Source organism: Echiichthys vipera (assembly GCF_963691815.1).
Source record: "Echiichthys vipera genome assembly, chromosome: 2".
Classification (NCBI taxonomy): domain Eukaryota; kingdom Metazoa; phylum Chordata; class Actinopteri; order Perciformes; family Trachinidae; genus Echiichthys; species Echiichthys vipera.
In genome coordinates this window covers 6,399,697-6,415,320 of record NC_139827.1, presented here as the reverse complement: position 1 = coordinate 6,415,320, position 15,624 = coordinate 6,399,697, and the positions used below count along the sequence as shown (strand labels likewise).

General features: G+C 44.3%; 1 protein-coding gene across 1 annotated transcript; it reads left to right on the top strand.

Annotated features, from left to right (window-relative positions):
- Nucleotides 1-3,260: 3,260 nt before the first annotated feature.
- Nucleotides 3,261-14,458, top strand: LOC310963681 (3',5'-cyclic-AMP phosphodiesterase 4C-like; the record flags this gene model as incomplete). Its single annotated transcript, XM_083936576.1, has 16 exons — nucleotides 3,261-3,354; nucleotides 4,257-4,391; nucleotides 5,148-5,275; nucleotides 5,390-5,569; nucleotides 5,709-5,748; nucleotides 5,994-6,064; nucleotides 7,075-7,237; nucleotides 8,396-8,489; nucleotides 8,594-8,751; nucleotides 9,811-9,909; nucleotides 10,032-10,196; nucleotides 10,550-10,649; nucleotides 10,765-10,919; nucleotides 11,711-11,833; nucleotides 11,945-12,127; nucleotides 13,565-14,458. The coding sequence occupies exons 1-16, from the start codon at nucleotides 3,313-3,315 to the stop codon at nucleotides 14,456-14,458; spliced, it is 2,730 nt and encodes a 909-aa protein (XP_083792702.1). The 5' UTR covers nucleotides 3,261-3,312.
- Between the last annotated feature and the right edge of the window lie 1,166 nt (nucleotides 14,459-15,624).

The window sequence follows — 15,624 nt, the reverse complement described above, 5'->3', positions numbered from 1 at the left end:
AGGAATTTTCGAGGCAAAGCTTCTTTGTGCAGTCACTATTGTAAATAGAAAACAATCAGCGCGGGCCCGGGGCGTAAATCAAACCTAGATAATGCCTATAAAAGCTGATGGGAGAAAAAGGGGACTGGCATCACAGCTTCATGCAGAGCTGCTTGGACGTGTTAATTTGCATGTTTAGATCAACGTGTAGTTGTTATCGTTACAGTCTCTTAATGTGTGACTATTATGCTAATCAAGCATTGAACAGGTAAACGTCTGAATAGAATAGAAATACTTTATTGATCCCGAGCTGGGAAATTGCCGTATATTGCAGAATGTGAACATTACTGACATTACTGACATTTTGTGTGCCACGGCGTCCGTAGAGAAACAATTATGAGTTCAGTCGATGAAATGAAAAGTAATTAACTGTTTCACTCATTCACTTTCAAGCAAAATTGACAACTTAGCTTTGGTTCCAGCTTCTCAAGTGTGAGGATGTGCTGCGTTTACTTGTCTTAAATTAAACTGAATATCTTTCACTTCGGGGCTGTTGGTCAGACGAAACAAGCAGGGAGGCTCAAATAACTTATGGTGGGCATTTTTCACTATTTTCTGACATGTTATAGACCAAATGAGGAACCACTTAATTAAGAAAATGATGCAGTGTTACCGTCTTGTTTGTCATAAATGGAGTAAATTCACTTCCTGTGTTGCTTAAACACAAAAAGCTTGTTGATCTTTGCGTTCTAGCTCTGGGAATCTAAGTGTCCATGTACATATTTATTACAAACAGCTCAAGATAATATATAAAAAAGAGATGCATGAATCTTGTTTTTACGGTTTAAATATGGATAAAGGTACTGCCTGTCCTTGAATGACTGTAAAAGGACATGGGAGGAATAAAGGGAGAGTGAGTAACAGGAAGCATGAATTCTTTATTGTGATTCTTTCTAATACGAGTGGTGTGTTCCAATAAAAACCTGCTGTATGTGTGTGTGTGTGTGTGTGTGTGTGGGCGGGTATAATGGAGAGAAATGACGCCTGACTATTCAAGCAGAGAATCGGCGTGTGGCTGCAATTCATAGAAAAAAAACCCTGGTATTGGTAGGGTACCAAAAAAAGGCAGGGGTACTGATGGAGAGAGGAGGAGCGGAGGCTGTTGTATGGGATTAATGGACACACTGTGCCGGAGGAGGGAGGGGAGGGGAGGGGAGATGGGCTTCTCCGCGGAGGCTGTGGTGGTGGTGGTGGGGGGTGGCTGGGGGAGACCACTGTGGCAGGGGATAGGGAGAGGAGAGGCAGGGAGGGAGGGAGGCTGGTGAAGCCGCGGATATTCATGAAGACGCCAAATGTTTTCTCTCTCTCTCTCTCTCTCTCTCTCTCGCCGTGGTGACACACTGCTAGTCTGCAGAGAGATGGAGGGAGCGGGGAAGAGAGAAGGGGAAGGAGACGCGTGAAAGCAAGACGAGGCCCAGCCCATCTTGCCATTGATCTTGAGGCGATCAAGGTGAGTGTGTTTTTTATTCTTACATGCTGCGGTCTGACTCTGTATGTGTGAGAGAGAGGGGGAGAGAGAGAGAGAGAATGTGTGTGTACATGTGTGTCTGTCTGACACATATCTCCTGCAGTGCTTGTGGAGACGGGCTTGATTGCAGGACTGTCCTCATGTATGCATGGTTTCATTGTGTATGTGATATATATATAAATATATAAATTTGGGTGTTTTGTAACAGAAGAGCGGGCTGGTAGTTGAGCTGCATATTGATGCATTGCTGCTTGGTTTTGTAAGCTGCTTTATCTGTAGTGGAGGTGGTACTGGTGGCAGCCATGGAGCATAAGTGTATGTGCTCAAACGTGTCATTGTCTGTGCATATATATGTCACTGTGTCACTATGCATTGGTTGATTTCTCCACACAACCTTTTATTTTTTTTATTAAACTGAATCTGTGCAGACTCTGTTGTGAGAGTGCTTTCATTGAGTGGGTGTGTTCTTGATGACCCCTGGTAAAAGTCGTCTCCACCACTATCTGTCTGTGTACAAGCTCAATCAAAAACACTATATACGATACGCTGAATCTGTCCTATCCAATGGAATTAGGTCATCTCTGACTGCTCAGAGTAATTATATAACATCAGGGAGCTTTGGTGTTGCAGTATCTGCTCAGAATTAGCCACGCTGGAGGTAAAGCTCCTGCAATGCCACAATAGCCAAACTATTATGTGAGGGCAGCCCTTTTTTATTAGTCATTTGTTTGTATATTAGTCAACAGATTGTGATTTTTAACAGAATTTCATTAATGTTTTCATGCCTGAGCCTTGTGTTGTGGAAAACAATAGGCATTTGTTCCTAGATATATTTTTAAGTTCACTCAACGATTACGGTAAATGTGGGAAAATAATGTTCTCATATTTGCTGATGCATCAAATGAACTAATGAAAGCAGGACGGAGCGATTTAAAAGCGAGACGATGACTCAAACAGAGGGAATTAGCTTGCTCATATACTCACTCTTCATTTCTCTTTTCTCACAGGGGAATCTACGCCGAAGAGGACACACAGTGACAGATTCAAGAACGCATCCTGGCCTATCAAACCTGGAATTTTGACATCTGGGCTTCTCAGATGAGTCAATCACGTTTAACACTTCTCCCAATGCAGAATTTGAATCTGACAATGGAAAACTGATCAGAGACCTGAGAGACTTGGTGCAAATCCTCCCTCAAGCTGGATTTGGATTATTGATCGTTGCATTCATGTGGGATCAGGTTTACGACTGGGACATGTCATGCAATCAATACTCTAGGTTGGAGAAATATTTTAGGAAACTTGGGAAAAGGCTTTCTTCAGCAGTGACATCATGAACTCTGACCGGGATATCCCATTGGCTCGCCCGGCCAAAGCAAGACGACATGTAGGCGGACTTATTTTTTCCCAGGAACTTGTAGCTTACATTAAAATGGAGTGAGAATATTCTTCATCAGGGTTTTTTTCTTTCACTTTTGGCTCGTTGGAAGAAAAACAACAGATCAAAACAAAGGTCATCCACTTCACGCTGAACCTGGAGCCTCTGGGGGGCACTTAAATGCACCTTTAGCATTTGTCAGCAGGTTGGACGCCTTGTTTCAGACATCTGAAGACTGAGGTGTGGACAGAGCGTGAGCGAGGCGGTTGGCTGGCTGAGTCAGCTCCAATGGGGGCCGGTTGTGACCCGGTCTGACCCCGGTTTGACCTTGCCGTGACCTTTGACCTCTCCGGTCCTGGCTCTCCACCTGCTCTGCTGCCTGGGTTCCGGAACGCTCCGCCCTGGGGCCCAGAACGAGCCAATCAGGATGAAGAAGAGCCGAAGCGTGCTGTCTGTGACTGGAGAAGAGGTGAGAATATAAACAAGCAGGGATGTAGTCGAGAAAATCAACCAACTTCGTCAGCTGTTTCCATGAGAGCAGATAGGAGGCAGAGCAGACTGCGTGTGTGTTCTTTCTCGAATGTTTATCGTGACACACAAACCTCGTGACTTTCACACATCCGACGCTCCCTTTGTTCTTGTTGTCAAGGTCTGCGGACGCACTCCAGAGTCAGAGTGGACAGATTGTCCTCTCTGTGTTCGCACAGACTGAACTACTCAGTCAGTCATAGTCCTCAATGTAAATCAGCCCCGGCTAAATGAGTGCTCTATGTTAATGAGCTGCTTTATTTTAAGGGTAACATCTTGCCTGAAGGACACAATAGCATGCATTATTCAGGCGCTCTTTTATTGATTATGCTGAGGAGCAGGTGCCCGTACATCTGTGTATGTTTGTGTGTACTGTATGTGTGCGTGTTTTGGACGGGAACATCTTTCCACATCAGGTCTGGACGACATCAAACGCAGCATGGAAGCAACACGGCACTGTTGCCTAGCAACTGCTACCATTCCCCCAGTGTTTTGTTGCTACGGTACTGCAGTGCAGATCAGCCTCTAAGAGCTCAGTCTGTAGAGGCCTTATCCCAGACACACACACACACACACACACATATGCACGCATGAAGCTGAACACACGCACGGTCACACACACACACACACACACACACACACATAAATTGTTTTTATCGTTATTTTACTTGTAATATCTCGTGCCAGTTCTTTCATTTTTATCAATGACTCTGATTTTTTATTATGAGATACACAGTAGAGTTTTCTATTTACAAATAAAAACAATGTTTTTTATCTTTTGAAGATGTATCTCTCTTGCCCCTCGTCTCTGCTTCCCTCACCTGCTCTCCCTTTGTCTCACAGGGTAATGACACAGCAATAACAGGTGCTGAGGAGAAGGCGGAGTCATCTCGCTACAGCCGATCCTATACGTCCGGGGCCACATTGGGGGCCGAGCTACGCAGAGGGAGGAGCAGAAGACTCTCGTCCAGTCTCCAGGTATTGAAAGGAAGCATGGGTGCAATAACCTGCATGTGGCGCTGGGGTACAAATGAGCTGTCAGGCCCCATTAACCCACCTCCCTCATGTGAACATTATATTGAAGAACCATATCGTTTGATTTGGCATATTTTTCCTGCTTTACAACAAATTATATATATATACAGATGAACCACAATACTGTGTTTTTTCTAGTTTGAATCAAAATTGCAATTGTAGTTTTTCTGGCTTTCGTTAATTTTGTTACAATATGAAGACTTGCAAAACAAAACAGACTTAAAAGAGTAATTATTGGACTTGCTAAGTGGACACAAGACAGCTCCAAATAAATGTTCCTCCCTGTCTGTTGGATGTGAAGTTTGCCTTTTTATCAGTGAGGTGTTTACAACTTGTTTCGGCTGAGTAGGTGAGGTCGTTGAATTTCACACTTAGCACTTAAATGAATGTAAACTCCACATTATGACAAGAAACATACATACAAATCGAAACCAAATAGTCCATTGTATTCATTCAAAAATGGTCAGAAAAATACAAAAGTATGGAATGATTTGTAATGAACTTTATTAACTCATTAGAAAACTAACCTCAGATCAGCTGACTGTGAATCTGGGGCTTTTGGAGCTCCTGTGTTTCTGGGACCCTGAGGCACTTATCTGTTTTCCAGCTTTAAATGGAGGAGCGATTGTGCAGAGGTTGTAACTGTGCTGTACGCATGCAAAGCATTGGCTGGTGAAACCCGTCCTAATAACTCTACAGGTACCCTGCTGGCTCCGCCCTCGTGACCGCACACGTTCACCAGAGGTACTGAGCAACGTGCCGCGTCCAACAACTCTTCCCCTCCGCATCCCGCCACGCATCTCCATCACACAAGCAGACACTGACAGGTACACACACACGCACACACACAAACACACAAACCTTTGATTTTCACCTTGCATGATGTTTCATTTCTGTCCTCTCTAATCATTCAACTTTTACCTCCTCTCCTCGGGCTGCAGTTACGAAGCAGAAAATGGCGTGTCACCAGGTCACACCCCTCTGGGTCTGCAGAGTCCAGGCCTCACGCTGCACACCTTGCCCCAGGGCCAGAGAAGAGAGTCCTTCCTCTACCGTTCAGACTCGGACTACGACATGTCGCCCAAGACCGTCTCACGCAACTCCTCCCTCGCTAGCGAAGGGTGAGACTCCTGAAGAAAGACAAAAAGAATGAGTGAGAGGGGGAGAGAGCATGTACAGTATGTGTGAACTAATATGTTGTCAGGAGCAGTATGCTATCATTTCTTCTCCCTCTCTCATTTTCAACTCTCTCTCCCTCAGGCACACCGGGGAGGACTTCATTGTCACACCGTTCGCTCAAGTGAGTCTAACTTAATCTAAAAGATCTTGTCCATTATTGATCATTACTGTGTAAAATGTGCCATAATGCTCCCAGTTCCCCGGTTGGAAAATGGTTAAAAGCATGTTGAAGAATGGAAATCAGTGTGTGCATTCTTCACTGGAAGTTACTCTACTTTATCCCCTTTCTAAAAACCTCCCATTAAGAGATGCATACTTCTCTGATAGTATCCTGTATGTATCCTGTGATACTGTGTGATTATCTAGGTATTGGCCAGTCTGCGATCAGTACGGAGCAACTTCACCATTCTTGCCAACGTCTCCACACCTCCAATCAAGTCAGTACCAATTCATTCTCCTGAAAAAAAACACTTAAAACATTATGCTAATACGTAGTTGTTTGTGTAACCAAAGAGATAGTTCAGAGTTTAAAAATCAAACAATCTGCTTTACTAAAGTGTTTGAGAATGAGACCTTAATATACAGCCACTAACTCATGTCACACTGACACTAGGTAACCCGTATCTGTTAAGTCGTGACGTAACGCCCTTTCAAAATATGATTTCCGAGTGCAGTGCCATTTTCCCCGTTGTTTGAACAGATCTGAGTTTTTAAAAAACAACTTAATTGTCATTTTTAACTCTTTCTTATGGATGAAAAAGACGTCTAACTGACGAAAGAGGTGATCGTAATTGTTCACATGTTCGTCCGTTGTGTCTGTTTTGTTTCAATGGCGTGTTTGGACCCGGAAATCTTATTTTGAAAGGGTGTTATGTCAGACTTAACAGCCGGAAAGTGTGGTACAGTAGTCACAGTTCAGCAATGGCTCTCAACTTCTTTTTGGACATTGGAAATAAAATGCAGATAATTTTTTCCGCATTTCAAAATTTGTTACATAGGTAAGAGGAGAGATTATTCCCGCGCACTGTACCAGCATCCAGACAGCATTTACCTGCAAGTAAATGGGACGGTGTGAGGAAATCTTTACTCTTTACCTGGGGACATTTCCTCCAAAACACTTGTCCACAAGATAATGAAGGTGTGAACCCTCACTGTCATCTTGGATGGAGCAACAACCACTATTATGACTATATGTTTCCAATGTTCAATTCAATTCAATACAGCTTTGTTTACAACTCTAAGGACAAATGTTTGCAGCAGTTCACCACCCAGATCAACAGATATGCACACACTAGAAAGAAAAATGCTGTTGATCACAACACTACAAACAATCAAAGGCCATAAACTTAGTAATATTTGTGTAACTGGTAATAAAGTTGAGGAGCCCATTGCTAATGTGTTGCTAACTGCGGTTTCTGGTAGGTCTAACTGGCTGTTGTGTCCTCAGGAGGTCTCCTCTGGGTGGAGTGTGCGTCAGTCCAAGGGCGTCACTGTCAGAGCAGCAGTACCAGCAGCTCGCCCTGGACACGCTGGAGGAGCTGGACTGGTGCTTGGACCAGCTGGAGACCATTCAGACACACCGCTCTGTCAGTGAAATGGCCTCAACTAAGGTATGAAACATCACTGAACCAACCAGTCCAACCAACATATCAGCAGTGTAGTATGAATAAATCCCTTTCAGCGTACGGTATGTGTTGAATCAGGGATTACGGTACATTTTATGGATTTTACAACTTATTTTTATCGAGTGAATTGAATTTCTTTATTGAGTTTTTGCAGACGGCAAATAAAAGTACAACAGTTGCAAAGTGAGTCGTGCGTCGGCTTTAAAAACAAAAACCCCCAACATGAATCCCACTATCCCTCCCAACAACCCATGTCACAGTAAATAACTAGGTGATTAACTGACATATAACATAAGTAAATGATTAAGGTACTTTACACCTTTTTTATTTAATAAAAGTCTAGCGTGGGGGCGGCAGTAGCTCAGTCCATAGGTGACTTGGCTGGGAACTGGAGGGGCGCCGGTTCGAGTCCCTGTTCTGGACCATGAATGGAGTGTGGACTGGTGGCTGGAGAGGTGCCAGTTCATCTCCTGGGCACTGCTGAGGTGCTGTTGAGCAAGGCCGAACCCCCTGCTTGGGGCACTGGTCACTGGCAGCCCCCTCGCTCTGACATCTCTCCATTAATTGCATGTATATAAGTCGTGTGTGTGTGTGTGTGTGTGTGTGTGTGTGTGTGTGTGTGATGAAAAAATAATAATAGAGTGAAAATTGAATTTCCCCATTGCAGGACAAATAAAGGACTTCTTAATTATTTTGCTGAATTTAGTCATAGTTATTATTAATACTGATTCACTGACATCTTGTTTAATGTTACCGTCATTTACAATAGTGATATTCTTAGTTCAACTGTAAAATATCCTGGAACTGTACACATCTCTGTCACAATGGCTGAATTACAAAATCAGAGGTATCAATAACAAAGATGTCTGTTTTGCATTAATCAGCTTATCTAATATATACTGTTTATTATAGGTATAGGTATAGGTGTGTCCATGTTGAACTGTACTGTAACTAAAAACGAATGCGTGTAGAACAGAGAGATGTGGGTCGATGTTGCCGTTATTTTGCTGCAACCTTAAAACTTGGGACATCATCACAACCCTCAAATCCAAAAGGAGAAGTGTACTGAATATCACCTCTTAAAGCTGAGAGGACCAGATCATCATTGAGTCATATCTCTGCTTTGCTCTCATTCTGCCACAGTTTAAGAGGATGCTGAACAGAGAACTGTCCCACCTCTCAGAGATGAGTCGCTCCGGTAACCAGGTGTCTGAATACATCTCCAGCACCTTCATGGGTGAGTGAGACCACAGTCTGATTTATGTCCACGTCACGTTTACGACCTTTGCCAAATAAAAACAATAAATCTACCTGTGTTTGTGTTTGTCCATCAACCCGTAGACAAGCAGAACGATGTGGAAATCCCGTCCCCTACTCTGAAAGACAAATCTATGAGTCACATCAGCGGAGTGAGGAAACTGTCTCACAGCTCCAGCCTCTCCAGCTCTTCAATGCCTCGCTTCGGTGTCAACACAGACCACGAGGACGAGCTTGCCAAGGTCTCGTTGTTTGTCTTTTTTTTTTCTCTGACTCACTTCAAAACAAGTTTCACAAATCAACTCCTGTTGGACTTGGATCGTGAACGGTGAAGATATGTTTTTATTCTGTGCACACAAGATCAGTAAATATCATCTTTCTGGACTTCAAGGACTCAGATTTGAGTCTTTTGTACATAGTTTCAATCTTGGATCTTTTGTCTCTTCCAGTAGTGTGAAAGAAGTGTGTGTGTGCTCTGCATGCATCTTCTTTTAGTGATTTAACAGCTTAGGCTTGGTTTTTCTGAGGGAAAGAAAGAAACTAAAGATTATAAAATTCTAGACTAAATTATTAGTAAAACCTAATGTTTCTAACCTGACACATTTGGTGTATTGCCCCTGTGTTAAATCCATATATTTATCAAATCAAATCAACCTTTATTTATACGGCGCTTTTCATACAGAAAACCCCACAAAGTGCCTCAGAGAGATGTACAGAAAAAGAGAAACATCAAATGAAATCAGGAGAAGAGAGTTAAAAGAACCCTCCCACCCCCACAGTCATGCACAGAGACATACACACATATGCATACGTTCATACACACATTCACATATACACACACAGCCACGCTGACACACAGACACACAGACACACACACTCACACCTACACAAACACTAGCTGTCACTACAGAGACATGGCCGGGCAGCGATGTTTGTCTGTTTAGATAGAAATTTGTCTTTGGTCTCATAAAAAACAACAAGCAGGACGGCAACAACAGCAACGCTTACACACAAACATCTTCAGGGCGAAAAGCAGGACAGCAGTGGCCGTTACATTAAAAACGCATCAACAGGACATGGTGTTCAGGGCTCCAATGGCATTAGGGATAAAGGAATTTAAAGAAATATTTGCCCTTGGTACTTTGCATCGTCTACCAGAGGGAAGAAGTTCAAACTCCCTATTGAGTGGAGGAGAGGGGTCGTTTGGTATTTTGACAGCTTTTTTCCCTAAGCGCTTCCTCGAACGTACAACTTAATTGTGTCTTTCTCATCCCTTTGTTTGTGTGTGTGTGTTTGAGCAGGAGTTGGAGGATCTGGACAAGTGGAGTTTCAACATATTCAGACTAGCGGAATTCTCCAACAACAGACCTCTCAGCTGCGTCATGTACACCATCTTCCAGGTGAACAAAATCAGTGTGAACGTGTGTTTTCCTGCAGAATCGTTCTCCCCTGAAGTGTCCGCTGGGTCTGCTGTACATGAATGTATGTGTGTGAAGCTGTGGCCCCTGTCCTCCCTCCTCAGGAGCGAGAGCTGTTGAAGACGTTTCGTATCCCGGTTGACACCTTTGTCACTTATGTAATGACCCTGGAGGACCATTACCATGGAAACGTAGCGTACCACAATAGCCTCCATGCTGCAGATGTCACCCAGTCCACACATGTCCTGCTGTCCACACCTGCTCTTGACGTATGTTGACACTCTCTCTCTCTCTCTTTTACTCACACACACACACACACACACACACACACACACACACACACACACACACACACACAGATCTGGCTTCCCTACCTGCTCGGGTAAGTCACAGAATATTTCTCGTTATTGTGTTTGGTTTGACAAAAATACATTTCTTTCATTTGGCTGAAACTCTCCGATGTTTAGCCATCCTGATACGCGCTGTTACTTCATCGGTCATCCGAGGGTAGAAGCTAGAATGTAGTCTCCAAAGAGGAGCACGAGTAGCGTTGAGCGGGGTGAGACCAGATCCAGAGAAATTCCACATTCACACTTTTTTCTTCTGCCCTCTTCACTTTCAGGCCGTCTTCACTGACCTGGAGATCCTCGCCGCTCTGTTTGCTGCAGCTATCCATGATGTCGACCACCCTGGAGTTTCCAATCAGTTCCTTATCAACACCAGTGCGTGCACACACACACACACACACACACACACACACACATATAAAGACAAAAGGTAAAGTACGTCTCGGTATTTGCAGCCTGTGTTAGCTCCATCCCTCTTCCCTGTGCTCAGACTCGGAGCTGGCCCTCATGTATAACGATGAGTCCGTTTTGGAGAACCACCACCTCGCCGTGGGCTTCAAGCTCCTGCACCAGGAACACTGTGACATCTTCCAGAACCTAACCAAACGACAGCGCCAGAGCCTTCGCAAGCTCGTCATCGATATGGTCAGGACATTTTCTACCACACTTCACACTGAACCTGTTAAATTAGAAAGAATCACTTCTCCTTCAGCTTTGCTCGGTTTGTTTTGGTTCCTCTTCTCTTTCTCTTCTAGAGCTGATGATTCTTTTATTTCTCATTTGATAGTTTAGATTTATCTTTTATTTCTCATTTTGTCATTGAAATGCCTCTTTGTTGTTTCCAGGATGTGATGTTTTGTAGGATTCTTGTTTTTTATTCTTATTGGCGATTTTATTTTCTTTCGTTTGGATATTTTTCATGTTGTTTATCTATAACTTGTCGCTGTTTAACTTAAGCAGGACAGATAAAAAGAAAGGTTTGCTCCCAGTGAGGTTTTCTTCGTTAAATATAAGTTAAAATCAAATCTCTTGGTTGAATATGGAGAATGAGCAGAACACCATCGCCATCTAGTGTCTCAAGATCGTAGTCGCAACAACAGAAAATAATTCCACCACCACCACCTTTAACCTAACTTTTTATTTATTCATTTTTAAGTTATTCAAGTACAGTGAAAAATGTCATAATCTCGAAACATGTAAGAGAGGATCTCATAGATACGTTATAGCCATAGAGTGCTCCACACAGAAGAATATTTTAGTGCATGATTTGATTCACGTCTGTCGGCGCAAGATCATCACTGAAGATGTTCTGGAAAAGTCTCTAGAAGAGAGCGGGAACTCTGTGCTCTTCTAAATGAACATATTGTTGTTATCATTATTTTTAGGTTGAAGCTTTGTGCTCCTATTTAGTTTTGTCTTACGGCCTCTGTCTGCAGGTGTTGGCCACAGACATGTCCAAACACATGACCCTGCTGGCTGACCTGAAGACCATGGTGGAGACCAAGAAGGTGACCAGCTCTGGCGTTCTGCTCCTCGACCACTACACAGAACGGATACAGGTAACGTGTCTGCTCACACGGACCACGATCACCAGCGCCATAACGTGTGAAATGCATGTCTGCTGTACTGTGTGCATATAATGTTATATATACTGCATATGCTGTGTTTAGGTGCTGAGGAACATGGTGCACTGCGCAGACCTGAGCAACCCCACCAAGGCGTTGCCGTTATACAGACAGTGGACAGAGAGGATCATGGAAGAGTTCTTCCGACAGGGCGACAAGGAGCGAGAGAGAGGGATGGAGATCAGCGCCATGTGTGACAAACACACCGCCTCAGTGGAGAAGAGTCAGGTAACGCTCAGTCTCCCTCTCCCGTCCACTTTGAATCTGTCATTGTTAATAGGTCACAAATCTTGGTGCAGTAATTGTTGAGATATTTCAGTCTCAGGTGAGCCAACCAACAAACTGACCTTGCCATCCATAAAGCCTTACTGCCACCATGTCAACTAGTATTTCTTTTGTTTCGCATCATGGCAGGGAGAGGACACCTTGATTCGTTATACGATTCATTCTTTGTTGGCAGAATGATCGAGCCTTCAGATAAACTGGCAACACTTAAATCTTTTGTCTTTTTGGATGCATGTATGACAAATGCATTTCTGTGTCAATGTCCAGCTGGCAGCAGCTTCAGTCCTCTTTTTTGATATCCATGATGTTTAACAGTGACATTTTTCTGTGTCACGTCTCTGGTCACGGATTCTGTTTTGATTCTAGTTCAAATGTTCTTTTGAGATTCTGCCAGTTGGATTTTTCTATACTTTAAAGTTATCATTTATTTAGGAGACTTTCTTGTCGAGAGTTAAATGGGAATATTGAAATGACTCTCGTGTCTCTACAGTAGATATAAAGCAGACAGCCCGTTAGCTTAGCATAGCTTAGCATAAAGATGGGAAATGAGGGGAAACAGCTAGCAAGTGTAAACGCGGGGACTGATGCTCAGTTTTTGGCCCCTTTGGACAGAGCCGGGCTAGCTGTTTCCCTTTTTTCAGTCTTTATGCTGAGCCAATTGGTTGCAAGCAGTAACATCATGTTTGCCACACAAACGTGTGTGAGTGGTGTCAGTCTTCTCGTCTAACTCTCTGCAAGAAAAAAAATCAACCCATTTCCAAAAACTTTAAGTTCTGTCTTAAGAAACAATTACTTTCTAGACTCGCAAGATCAGGATGGTCTCGCGAGTTCCCTTGCATTTTGCTCCCAGATCAGTCTGGTAACTTGCGGCAGAGAAGATTTGGAGAAGTTTGCCAAACGACTGAACAAATCAGCGTTGGAGGCGGATTTGAGTGTGATGCAACGAGAAGTGTCTTTCAGGGTAAACAACATGGCGTCTTCCACAGATGAGATGAGCGCAGCTATCGAGCAAGCCGCTTTTTTCTCTTGGATCCTTCTGTTGGATATGGACCGAGCGCCTGAAATTGTGCCTTTTATCCCTAAATTCGCGTTACACAAAAAGTCCTTTACCGACATGTTGTTCACTTCCTGAGCTTTGCCTCAACACGCTGTTGGTACGCCATGCGCTTGGTTGATCTGATTGGTTGATTTGGCCCTTATGTTGGTGATAGACAGGTGGTTTATCCAATCAGCCACCAGTATTTTCGCCCCTTCCCAAAAGATCTCCAAACGCAAGTTCCAAGATATGCTGAGCAAATGCGAATTATGCAAATCAATCCATCTGGTGGAGTCAGGTTACTTATTCCCATAGCTTCAGGTGTGGTTCTTTTTCTTTTCCAGGTGGGTTTCATCGACTACATCGTCCACCCGCTGTGGGAGACGTGGGCTGACCTGGTACACCCGGACGCCCAGGAGCTCCTGGACACGCTGGAGGAGAACAGGGAGTGGTATCTGAACACCATGCCCCAGTCTCCCTCACCTCCCCCGGACAGGCACCTACAGCACGACCGCTTCCAGTTCGAACTCACCCTGGAGGACCTGGAGCACAACAACCACAACCACATACACCTGAGGAACAACGGCAGCAAAGACACCTGTGACGAAGGCGCTGAGGACCGGACGCAGGAGGATGGAGAAACTGAGAAAGAGGACGAGGAGAATCACAACAGCAAACACAACGGAGTCCAGGATGAAGAGGAGGAGGAGGAGGAGGAGACTGGAGAAAGAGAGGGGGGAGAAGAGGAGGAGGTGAAGGAGATTGCAGAAGAGGAGGAGGACCGTGTAGAAGACGATGGAGGGCAGACAGATGAAGTGAACGATGCAGCGGAGGATGAGGAGACTAAAGAAGAGGAGGAAGAGAATGAACATCAGGAAGGGGAGGATGGTGCAGAAAACGAGGAGACGGAGGAAGGAGAAGGCGAGGAAACTTCAGAAAAGGAAGAGATAGAAGGGGGAGAAAAAGAAGGTGAGGGAGAAGAGGAAATGGAAAATGACGAGGCAGAAGTGGAGGAACAGGAGGAGGAAGAAGAGGAGGAGGGAGCAGAGATGGATGAAAAAGTAGAACAAGAGGATGAGACAGAGGAGAAAGTGGAGGAGGAGGAGGAGAAAGTTGAGGAGGAGGCTGGAGAAACAGAAGACGTCGAAGAGGAGAAAGGAGAGTTGGAAGAAGCAGAAGAGGAGGACGGGGCAGTCGAGGATGAAGCTGGAGAGGAAGAAGAAGAAGAGGAAAGTTAGTTGGTAACAAGGTCAGTGAGGAAACGGTTAACGAGAGACAAAGAGGTACACGGAAGGAGCCGGAAAGTCTTCGACAGTTAGCAGTACTGTCATGGACGCACTTCTGTCCAGATAACGTCCACCGACCACTTTTTCATGCGACGCTCTCCGCTGAAGGCTCAACTACAGACGTCTCAAACTAACTCCACAGCTCTCAGACAGGGCCGTACCTCCACGCCTTCCCAAAACAGCCAGATTGTTGCAGCGTCTCGATCGACCCGTCGTGATAGGAAGACTCTACGTCTTCATCACCGAGTATCTTTACATCCATCACTGCCGTAGGGACTAAAACGGGGTCGGGGACGGGGGGGTAAAATGTTTTAGCGACGTTTTTGTAGCTCCTGAAAATCTAAAAAATAACAAAACAACCTGAAAATGTGTACATGCAAATAAGTGCGTGCCTGTTCTCCCAATGTCATGGACTACGACCCATTATCTCTGTCACTGTCTCGTTTATGAGGAAGATACCACACACACACGCACACACACACGCACACACACACACACACACACACACACACACCAACAACTGTTAAAAGAATGTCAACTTCCTCCGTTTGTCAGAAAAAGAGAAAAAAAAAAGTCTGGAAAGTGTCCGTCGTCTTATATTTACTACAAAAACTTTCCACTTGTGAACAGGACGCAGAGGACACCTTTGGGCTCTGGTCTAGGATCAGTTTAACCTCCTCACGTACTAACCTTAAAGCGACAATGCTGGATTTCTGAATAACATCTGGACCGTTTTGTCACATTTGCAGTCCAGCTGTTGTACTTGTCGATGTCGGTTCATGTTTTTAAAAAGAAACAACAAAAAACACCCAGTATTCATCCCATCAGGACAGTTTCACCTCCCCCTAGACCGCGAGTTTGATTCCCGGGTGAATCGTGCCAAACTGACCCCGCGACCAGCACTGAGCAAATCAGCCTTCTTCCAAACAAGGTGGCTACTCGTCCGTGAAGCAATGAACTGTGGGGCCAGGGTAACGGGTGTGATGGTCTTCCACAAAACCCTTTTTTCTTTGTTTTGTTTTTGTAAAAATGGTATTTGGCACTTTATCTAACACCCCTGTTACATATATGTACATAATAAACATGTATTTTAATCTGCTGATGTCATATAATAAATA